This window comes from Sylvia atricapilla, chromosome 9, assembly GCF_009819655.1.
Source record: "Sylvia atricapilla isolate bSylAtr1 chromosome 9, bSylAtr1.pri, whole genome shotgun sequence".
NCBI classification, from domain to species: Eukaryota; Metazoa; Chordata; class Aves; order Passeriformes; family Sylviidae; genus Sylvia; species Sylvia atricapilla.
The window spans coordinates 23612013-23623284 of NC_089148.1; the positions used below are offsets into that span (position 1 = coordinate 23612013).

The 11272-nt window shown below is 39.6% G+C and overlaps 1 protein-coding gene across 5 annotated transcripts; it reads right to left on the minus strand.

Annotated features, from left to right (window-relative positions):
• Positions 1–1798: 1798 nt before the first annotated feature.
• Positions 1799–11222, minus strand: EXTL2 (exostosin like glycosyltransferase 2). Of its 5 annotated transcripts, XR_010744253.1 has the most exons (7): positions 10697–11222; positions 8750–8821; positions 7135–7218; positions 6399–6826; positions 5757–5857; positions 4971–5041; positions 4347–4388 (listed from the first exon to the last, which is right to left on the minus strand). XR_010744253.1 is itself a non-coding variant. In XM_066325286.1 (6 exons), the coding sequence occupies exons 2-6, from the start codon at positions 8752–8754 to the stop codon at positions 3897–3899; spliced, it is 1080 nt and encodes a 359-aa protein (XP_066181383.1). In that variant the 5' UTR covers positions 8755–8818; positions 10697–11213; the 3' UTR covers positions 1799–3896. The 5 variants fall into 5 exon arrangements, 4 of the variants coding, with proteins under 4 accessions (XP_066181383.1, XP_066181382.1, XP_066181385.1 ...); XM_066325286.1 differs by lacking the exon at positions 5757–5857 and having other exon boundaries at positions 1799–4388; positions 8750–8818; positions 10697–11213; XM_066325285.1 differs by lacking the exon at positions 5757–5857 and having other exon boundaries at positions 1799–4388; positions 10697–11213.
• Between the last annotated feature and the right edge of the window lie 50 nt (positions 11223–11272).

Consider the following 11272-nt stretch of genomic DNA (forward strand, 5'->3'; position numbering starts at 1 on the left):
AATTAATCCTGGTGTCTCTGCTAATGAGGCTAAGCATGAGTGTGAAACACTTCTGACGCTTCAGTTTTTTATCTGGTGTCATAAGCACTGGATAATCTTTAAAGCTTTACAAGTCAGGTGAAGGACTACAGAAGACAGGGCAGCTGTTTTTGTATTTGCTTATTTAATGTTTGCGTTGATTCTAATGCTTTGTACCTATGTCCTTACGCTGCTTTTTGGAAAAGCTCCAAACCGAATATGCTAAACATGACCCTGTTTGTGCCTGAGAAAACCTCATTTTCAGTAGTAAGTACTGTTTCATACAAGATACAAGAATGAGACTGCAGTCTTATGTAGCAGCAGATTAAATAAAGGTTGTTGGAAGGTATTTGCTTTTCATAGAAATGAGTGTTTGTTTTTCTTTAGATTGTTCTTTATAACTTTCACATGTGTGTAACCCTTAACAAAAATCAAGTATTTCACTGGTGTTTTTTTTATTTACAAGCAATTCTCTAAGGGGTACTATATCCTGTGTAAGATATGGGGTATTAAGGTATATAACAGAACTGCAGTTTTTTTTATGTCCTTTTTTTACTAAGACTTTCACTACAGTTCAGTGTAACACATTTCTAAGTCAGTGCTGCACTCTGCTTAAGGAGAGTTTAAAATAGCATACTCGAAATTACTTTAGCAAAGCTCTTTGGCAACAGAAGGGAAGATGGAACAGTCTACAGCCTACTATCCAGTATCTAGAATCCATAGAAACAGTGTCAAAGCCTAAGATATGTGAACCCATCGAGCTAGACTGGTAAATCTAGGAGGGAGACACAACTAAAAACTGAAGCCCAGCTGGCAATTTTTTGTATACTGCTTGTACATCTTTTGCAAAGCTAAAAATACAGTTTTCACTGCAGAAGAGTTCTCATTTGTGGCACTTAGCTGCAGCCTTTGTAAACATCAGAAATAAACTAACCTTTCTTTTCTTCCCTGTAAAAATATGCGCAAAATAACCTCTGTGTTTTTTTCAATTCCAGTATTTCATCTCATAGCTATTAGTATGATTATTTAATGAAGCTCACTTTGTAAAATGCTAGCTTTAAGAATATTTTCAACTAGTACAACTTAGTTATTCTAATCAATACTATGTAGTAGTTTTAACATTTGAGATTAAATATCAGGGCTGCAGTGACATCTTGTGGCATTTTTTTGTAAAGAAGCAATTTTATTGTGCTGTTTATCATTTTAGCACTATATCCTGATTTTTTATCAAGGATTGTTTTCAATATATATTAGATACCATGCTTAAAATCCTGTGTTGCATTCAGTAATTTCAACAGAACATTCAGAGGTGGTGATGATTCTGTTTAGACTCTAAAATATTACCAAATGACATACGAGTAATTCTCAAAAGAAATTATCACATGCATATTATTTTGTTAAAAATATATTTTTTGGTAATGTTTTTTCAGTAAAAAATCTTAAGGCATTTTTTTAACTACCAAGAGATTAAAAATCTACTTTAAAAAAATAAACAAACAACCCCTTTTGGGTCCAAAGTACAATGAATTACGGCTGGAGCTTAAGTCCTATCTTTGTATTTTCTAGCTAAGAATAAATTATTAAGGTTGTTGGTTCATGTCTTTTCTTCCTTGATAAGTAGGCCTTACCTAAATTAAATGAATGTATGTGCCAACAAGTACACATTTAAAAAAAAAAAAAAAAAAAAAAGAAATCTTGGTGCTGCTCATAAGTATGCAAACTGTGAGCTTACTTTAGACATTGTAACACTGAAAAATTTGGTCAATGACCTGAAAATAAATATGTCACAAGTCTGCATTCTGTATTTTATTTTACAATGGTGCAAATTAAATTTAACAGTACCATTAAAAGCTTGTTCTATTAATTCTTTCACTGATACAGAAGAACAAAAAATAAAACCACCCCAAACCCAAAACAACTCCTTTGTTCCAACAAAGAGCCCAATACTAAGATTTGACTGACTTGACAGTTCATGTCACATTTCAAAAATAAGGTTAACAACAACTTTGAGTCTTCACAATTCCAGTTGACTGCACAGAACAGAAATCATGGAAAACAAGTAAATGAAATACTGTAAACTACCACTGGGAAATTTGCATTTCTGGAAAGATCATAGACCAGTTTGTATACTACTTAGCACTACAGCACAATAATTAAAAATGACTTTTCACTATTACAACAAAATTAAGCAGAATTTACATTGCCATGTTAAGATTCTGCCCTTTAAATCTTACAAAAGTAGTTTCACTGAACAGAAGTCAAAGCCTTTAATACTGATAGAACAAGGCAAAAGAATCCTTCAATCCCCTCAAAGACTCACACCCTACTGTAAAGAACTTTAGAGTATTTTTCACTCTTTGTTCAGCTAACTTATTACAAAAAAATGGTAAAATTATACATTTGTGCAGATGCTGTTTGTGTAGTAGGTATTAGCTGTGACGGGTTGCCCACAGCTACTTTTGAACTGATTCTAACAATCAGTTAAAAGCTGATGCAGATGAAACTGAATTTGCTTTGAATGCCAAATCTGATTCTATGGTCCAGGAAAAGCACTGTCTTTTATTCTTCTCCTCCATACCACAAAAAAAAAGCCCAACCCTTCTGCAACTTCATTGGAAAAGGTTTGCCCTGCCTATGTCAATAGAAGGTTTCCAGAACTATAGAGTCCCAATCTAACAAAAGCCATTAACAGCAGCTCCGTTTCTTGCTATAAATAAAGTCAGGGAATTCCGAGATTGATAATAGTCCATCCCTGTCAAATATCACTGTACCGTAAAATACCTTTCTCATAATGCTTTACCCGTTTATTGTGCATTTTAACTCTGTTGTCATAGCCACCAAAACCAGACAAAAATAGGAACTAAAAAGTAAATACTCATTGAAAGAGTAGCTAAAAAACCAGTAGACCTGTAAAATTACAGAATTTACTGTCATAGATGTTGAACACCCTGCTCTTACTCGGAACTGTAAATAAAAAACCTTTAACAAATTGAGGATTTTCCTGGGTGCATGTTTGTAACAGTATATATGCAAAATCTCAAAATAACATTAAGTACTAAAGAGAATATTAATAAGTAACATTCCATCCAATTTTTCTGGCTGCATGTATAAGTTTCATATTTTATGTATTCATGTTTCTTATATTTCCAACCACTAGGAATTACCTTTCAGCTGCTTGCAGTGTTTCAGCAACTCTAGGCAAATCAATAATAGAAGAAAAAGCCACATCAGAGATCGTTTTCCATTAACTCAGCAGGAGTAGATACTGTAGGCAATGGTTTAAGGACTGAGATTCAGGTGAGGTACTCTTCTGGCTTTCAGAGCAGTTTCAAGAGCATCTCAGAACACCGAGTAGCTTATATACAAACTTCAGAGGGGTTTTGTACAGGAGGCCAGAAGCCTGGCCAGCGGTTCACTGTAGCTCTTCTACAGCTTCACTGGAAACTGGGTAGGAGCAGGTGAGGAGTGGGAAGGCAAGGAAGCATCTCAACATGTAACTGTCAAAAATATGCCTAGATCTCATTTGACTGGATATGTATATTCAAGGAAAAAAACCTAAATGTTACGATCTGAAGAGTAGGAGTGCATTTCTGTCTGCATGTTTCTGAAGAACTGGCCTAATTAGAGTAACTTCTCAGGTTTTAAGGAAAGAGGATGATTTTATCACAGCTAAGCATGACTACATATTCTTTAAGTTTTCTCAAAACTTACCTTTGTGAATTAGTTAGAATGGAAAGAAAATACATAAAAAGCCTAGCAGAGAAAAATCAGAGGCTACAAAGAGGGATGGCCAAGATGCAGTAATTACACCTTCTCTCCTTGAACTCAGTACAATTCACTGAGTACTGTTTAACATTTAACACTTTAAATTCATTGGCTTACATTTTATTTTTGTGATTGGCATAATTAGGAAAACCAAACTGAGAAATCATGATATTAGAATATTTTAAGGGCATGCCATCATAAATATTAACCAGTTTATTTACACAGTAGGATCTCTGTAACAAATGCTCTGCTCGGTGCCACATTCCAGAATAGCCACTGTTAGTGTCTTTTTCTAAATTTCTTATGTCAACAGGCTTCACAAACACTCCTGAAGGCTTTCCAGTACGCTTGGCTACCAGAAAATTCATGGCAATATCATCACAATTTTGGGTTTCATCTATTAAGGCATAAACTGCTTCTGGCTGCTGTTGAAAGTCTTCTAAATATCCTCTGTGTAAAAATGCTGCACCGATGAGCACCATAGAATACTGATCTCCATTCCCAAATCCAGGGTTCTGCAATTCAAAGCTGCCATAACTGTATACGCCTGAAGGAGTAGAAATGTGCTTTCTAGGCACAAATCCCACTATATGCTCTGGAAATTGCTGAAAGAAAAAAAGAAATTAAACAGGTATTTCACAGTGTGGGGTTCACTTAAGTGCGTTCATAAGAGAGATTTATGCATTTTTTTAAATGAAAAGAGGACAGCATTATTGCCAAGAAAGAATTAAATTGTTGGCATATGGTCCTTTGATCTGCATAAATGTTTCAATTAAACACAGTTTCATAAAACTGAATCTGCCTCACTCCACATCACATAGTGCCAACAAAACATCTACCCACATTGGCAGCTGTGCATTTGGCACCGAAAATAACTTTACAGACAATTTCTTGTGTTTTGCAAAACAAAACACACAGACTAATACACATTTAAATAAATTAATCAGTTAGCAACTTCACAGTTTTGTAAAGTAAGAGTTAAAATGTTAAAGTTTTGGATTACAGATGTAGATACTACTAAAGAACAATTCTGCCGTTTCTACTATTTAACACTGCAAACTTCCTAAAATTTAACTTTAAAGCTAGAAAACCAATGGTAAAACAGTATGCTACAGAATTGCTCTAATTAAAACTATTAATCTCAAGTGCAACTCACAAATATTGCCTGCCAAGATGCAAAACATTACCTGCCAAACAGAAAAGGCGAAAGCAAGGTCATGAGCACTGACTAGTGTGTCATCATCCATCATTAAAACAGCTGAAGGGAGGAAAAAATGAGAAAAACTTTTCATTGATCAGAAGATTAAACACATGAGCAAAGTATGCAGCGCAATACTTGATAGAAATACAGAATTTCTACAACTATTAAGCTGAATTGCAATTCCTTGAAAGTAGATTGATAAAACATAATTAGATTTCAAAGCTAAAGCATGGTTACAGCTCTGTGGTAATTGGAAGCAAACGTAAGTTTTAGATTATTTGCCTGTTTAGATTAGTTTTAGATTATTTGCCAGGTTGTTACAAAACTCAGCTGGAGAAATATGCATTAGAAGACTTGGGAGTGTTTGGCAAAGCAGCTTAAAATTCTACTAATCTTGTGTAAAGACACAACTAGAATAGAGTTAGATACTTTTCTTTAGCATGTGAGACTTGCAAAGGATTCTTACTATAAAATTTTACTCATCTCACTATGTGAACAAGTTAAATTGCCCAGGCAACCGTCAGTATTATTAACTACAGAAGGAAGACTCTTTGCCTTAAGTTTTAGACAAAAGACTACCAGGAAGTAGAAAAGGAAGGATATTTTTAGATCTGAACTGCAGAGATGCATTAAAACTTCTAAATTTTACAGTTAGCACAGATCTTACTACAGTAAGTAAAAACACTTGAGAAGTTGAAGTTTCCAGTGTCTTCCTAGAAATCATGTGTTTGGACTAGTAGGCATGATAGAGAGGGGGCAGTAATACAATTACCTTTACTAATCATGAGTAAAGTCAGGACTCTAATGCAACATATGGGTTTTTTTTCCACTTGAAACAAACAGGGTTTATTGTTGTACATCTCCTAGAAAGAGCTTAGGAAGAATATTTAGATGAATACCCAAGAGACTGGGGAAAGTACTCTTAAATAAGAGGGTGTAATTTGAGATAGAAAGCCAGACAGGTAGGGAGGGGAGTTTCTTGGAAGAGCAGAACATGTTTGAGAACTTAGCCTTAAGAGGAACGAACTAAATCAAGTCTTTACCAGATGAATTAAGTCTAGATTAGTGCAGACACTCAACAATTACATGCATTTTGAATTTCACTTTATGCTACAGAAGGAGGAGAAGCTGAACTACCTATGTCTGCCTCACAAAGGAAATGGAGAACTGTTGCAAAAGACCTTGAAATGCATTTGACATTCCTCTTTCTTTTCCTTTACTCTTCACTGACAGCCTGGTGGTGGTGTGCACCTGATCCCATAACACAGGTTTCCTCTCTACTAACCACACTCTATTAAGTGGTCCAAAAGATCCATTGATTTATTACACAGTACAACTCAACCAGATCTCTTTTATCATTCAGATTTCAACTATGAAAGTAATAGTAGTAGTAGTGATATGAACTGCTGATTACCTTTTGTTTCCAGGTCAGGGAAATTCTGCAGTCTGTTTCTCATACGATTTACAGTTTGAACTTTAAAGACAACAGGGACAGGATGAGGCCCCAAGGAATTCCACATTTCCTCAGGTGTCTTCTCACCAATGTTGTTCCACACAACAATTATTTTATGTAGGTGGGGGATTGCTTGATAATGATTTAAAAGCTTTAGCAGTAAGTCAGTTCTGTTGTATGTCTGCATAATAAGAGTGAATGAATCCAAGGCAGACTGACTCTGGGTTTTTGGTTCCCTTCTCGAATTGGGCAATTTGTCATCTTTGATAGTGGGAAGCAAAGCTGTTAAAGCACCTGCCACAAGAAGCAAGACGATGATCACCACAGAGGTGAAGCGTAGTAGGCGGATTCCCATAACTCTTCCTGGAAGCTTACAGAAGTGAAAACACCTTTAAAACAAGTAACAGGAAAGGATGCCATTAAACCCATGTACAGTTTTCTCTCTTGATCAAAACTCCCAAAATATTAAGTACATTTTCATTTAAATAAGTAAATAAGGACTTTAGCACTTTGGCAAATTACTTTCAGCTATCAAGACAGGTGTTACTGGTACTCAGTCTCTGTGTTTACTTGTTTTTCACTTTTTTCAGTTAACTCTGGATTTCACTGTTTTGTGAAAATAAATCTAGAGTAGTTGTTTAGTGTTCATTGTTTCCTATTTTCTTAGTACTACATTTTTCATTGAACATTTACATACCTCGCCAAGTCTATCCAGCTGAAAGTAGAAAGCAAATTTGTACAGAGATTCAGTGTTTTCAGTATTGCAGGAGCTTTACCTTGACTGGGAAGCAAAAAGAAGAGAAGATGCCTTCTCAAAAGTTCTGGCAGGAAGGAGGAAATAAAATGCTTACTCTTTTTCTGTTGCTCAGGCACCACACAGAAGAACAATATAATTGATTTACTGGATGTTTTGACAATAGTGTGTATATCTGCCATCTGATAATGGTGATCAGTACAGAAAATGTGATGCTGATCATGTTAAGGTTATAACACACAGGTGGAGCAAAAGAAACACGCCAAATGGAGTAATACAGGAATGCAACAATCTCAGCAAGAGATTGAATTGAATTGATACAACTGAAACTCCTGAGAAAATGGCAACGATACTACCTATCAGCAAACTGTGAGTGCAGATTTAGTTTAATGCAGAGGCTTCTGCATCCTCGTGATCTTGGAACTAAACAGAAGATCTTAAAAAGCAGCTTCTAGAAAGCAGCACCTTAAATGTTCTTCACAGAGTGACAGGACATCCTGAGTTGGAAAGGACTCATGAGGTTCATTGAAGTCAAGCTCCTAACTTTGCATAGGAAAGGCCCCCAAATCCCACCATGTAACAAATGCATCAGGCTTGGTGCTGTGACCATTTCCCTGGGGAGCCTGTTCCAGTGCCCAACCACCCTCTGGCTAAGATGGGTAGATATTTCCTAATACCCACACCACCTGAAACAGCTTCATGCCATTCCCTTAAGTCCTGTCACAGGTCACCAGAGACAAGAGATCAGTGCTTTGCCCCTCAACTTCCCCTAGTTAGGAAGCTGTAGGCAGCCGGGAGACCTCACAAACCCTTCCTCTCCAGGCTGAACAGACCAAGTGACCTCAGCCACTCCTCAGATGGTTTCCCCTCAAGGCCCTTCACCATCTTTGTAGCTCTTTGGACACTAACAGCTTTATATCCTTCTTACATTGTATTCTTATAAAACTGCATAGAACCACCATGAAGTGAGGCTGCACCAGTGTAGAGTGGGACAGTCCCCTCCCTTGCCTGGCTGGTGATGCTGTGCCTGGTGCCCCCAGGACAGGGATGTCCCTCCTGGCTCTCAGAGCACTGCTGGCTCATGTCCAACTTGTCATTAAGCAGGACCCCCAGGTCCCTTTCTGTGGCACTGCTCCCCAGCCCCTCATTCCCCAGTCTCTCTGGACATCCAGGCTTGCCCCGTTTTAGGTGCAGAGTTTGGCACTTGTCTTTGTTGCACTTCACAGTTTTCCCTTTCTCCTTTACTTGCAAGATTAGTACGAATTGAATAGAAGATGAACATTCTAAGCTTGCTGCTAACTCATCTATCCTTATTATTGTAATACCATTACTCATCTATGCATATTATTTATGTTACTCTGTGAGTAATTTCTAGGTTTTCAGCAGGGAATTCTGATCAAATTCAGTGATCTAGGACAGGCAAACAAGTACAATTTTTGAAAGAGTATCTGTGTGGGTTTTTTTCCACAGCATTTTGAATCTCTTTTTTCAAAGTGCAAATACCATGCTTGAAAATATTAATGTAAATTATTTTAGTCTAACACGCCTTACAACTTACCTCATTGTTGCCACGTAGGATTGTTTTCCTGGCTTGTTTTTACAGGGCAGTTATTTGTGGTCGTTAAATCTGCTGGAAATTAAAGGCACTCTTTAACTGGAGATCAGCAGTTATGCACATGTTACCCAGCATTCTTTTACTGGTAAAAGTTCCTCTCAATTATTGACTGATATATGCATTTATGGCAATTATCCCATTCCTTTTTCTATTGCTCAGTTGAATAACTATCTCTGCCTTTCAAGGAACACTCCTGAAAGAAGTCATTACACCAGATGGTTAAAAAGAAAAAGAACAGTCTGTTTCTCTGCTAGTAAAATTGCTGCTTTGTGCCAGTGCAGTATCTGTGTGTTCCATCCTTAAGTTCAGCTACGGAGATACAAGTAGGTCTCCAGAACCTGACAGCTGTTCCTTTGTTCACCAGGCACCACAAAAATACATATTTGGTTACCACTGTCACGCAAATAAAATAAAATTTTATCGCAATAATATTTTATTTTCTGGGTCATCCCCTTCACACTCTCCTTTCACTAAGAGTATCAGTTGTATCAGAGGTTTAAGACACAGCATTTTGGTCTTCCCGTGAGGTTTGGCAGCTTAAAAAATATGAATGTTAAGCACATATAAGAAGGATATGCAGGATGCAGGACAGCAGTATAAGAAAGCTGTGCTCCTAGGTTGTTGGAGGGATTTTTGTTCCTTTAAAACTGGCTGAACAACCAAAGAGTTGTTAATTTTGATTCAAAAATGGTACTATGAAAACTCATACAACAAGAATTTGTTGAACTTGTTGAATAATTGAACTTCTGTAAAATTCCATAAAAGTAATATGTTTGGGCTATATAAATTTGCTTCTTAAAACTTACAATTTGTCATTTGTGTGTATACCAGTCTGAACATAGCCACATATACAGGTCTTCCCAAATATGTGATCAAATCTTACTATTTCTTTGTGACAAGAGGTCACCGAAACGATTTCCAGACGCTAATTGCTTGTTCTGGTTGGTTCATTTTATAGGAACAAACGATCATGCCTGATTTCTAAAAATTGTTAGCAACAGTGGCAACACAGCATTTATGAGGTCCACTATATCTCCATCATATGTGCTTTTGAAAAAGTGAACTTCAGATCCTCTTTTGGCAGTTTGCAACCTAGTTGCCACACTTACCAGCGTTATTATAATGATCAATTAAACTTTAAAACCATACTTAAAAATATAAACAGTTTGCTGTTTATGAGATTTTGCTTGCCATGCTTTCTACAATAGGTGTAGTGATAGGCAATGATGATATTATTATATATTCTCAAAATGAACGTCTATTTAGGTGTTTTAAAATGAGCATCATAGCACTTTCTAACAAGCAAATGCAGGTAAGTTCTGCCAATTACGTTATGAAATTGCAATACCAGCTTGACCTCTTTTTGAAAATCATACAATACAACCTGCAGAGAACACGAAATTGACGAAAATAAAATCCCTACATCGAAGACCAGTTTTTAACCCTCGTTCCAAGAAAAAGAGTTCTCAAATGGGGTCCCCTCCCTTGGCGGGCAGCACCTCTTAACAGCACCTCGCAGTACTTGGGTGCAACCGGGCAGCAGCAGGGCATAGCAGGGTACAGCACAGCATGGCACTGCACGGCACGGCACAGCACCGCACAGCATGGCATGGCACTGCATGGCACGGCACGGCACAGCACCACACAGCACAGCACCGCACAGCATGGCATGGCACTGCACGGCATGGCATGGCACAGCACCACACAGCACCGCACGGCTCAGCATGGCATCGCACTGCATGGCACGGCACAGCACTACACAGCACAGCACGGCTCGGCATGGCATCGCACTGCACGGCACGGCACAGCACCACACAGCAAGGCACGGCACTGCATGGCACGGCACAGCACCACACAGTACGGTATGGCACGGCACGGCACGCCACGTACCACTCGCCGCCCCTCGCCCGCAGCTTCGTGCGCGTTCCGCAGGCGCCTCTCGCCGCTTTCTCCGGCCGGACCGTGCTTCCCCAGGGGTCAGCGGCAGCACGGCAGGGCAGGGCAGGGCAGGCGGACGAGGCACTGGCCCGGCCCCGCCGCTCAGCCCCACACAAGCCTCTCCGGTGACTCAGGGGCGGCGGTACAGGACCGCGGCAGCGCTACGGCGGCGCCGCCGAGCCCCGCTTCCTGCGGCGCGTCCCTGCGCTTCCTCCCGGCAGGCTCCGGGCTGTAGTCCAGGCTCCTGCGGCGGGCGGAGCGCTCCGGCGGCTCTGGCTGTCACACACCGACCGCGCCGCTCCGCCGCCCCCGGCCCGTGCCGAGCGCTGCCACAACAGCTGCACCGGGAGCAGCCGGCATCGCAAGCGGGACGCGAGCGAGCGGCGGGCACGGCACGGAGAAGAGTTCACGTTCGGGGCGTACTGTGTTTCATTAGTGGGCGGTGCAGTCCCCGCAGCCCCGGCCCGGCCCCCGGCGCGCCCCCTCAGCCCCGTGCCCGGCTGCGCAGGCGCGGTGGCGGCCGGAAGC

Excerpts from the sequence above, each read along its gene's own strand:
- EXTL2 (XM_066325286.1), bottom strand. Across the intron at positions 5,042-6,398 it reads CCCTGACCTGGAAACAAAAG|CTGTTTTAATGATGGATGAT; the intron begins GTAATCAGCAGT and ends TCCTCCCTTCAG. Across the intron at positions 4,389-4,970 it reads TCGCCTTTTCTGTTTGGCAG|CAATTTCCAGAGCATATAGT; the intron begins GTAATGTTTTGC and ends TTTTTCTTTCAG.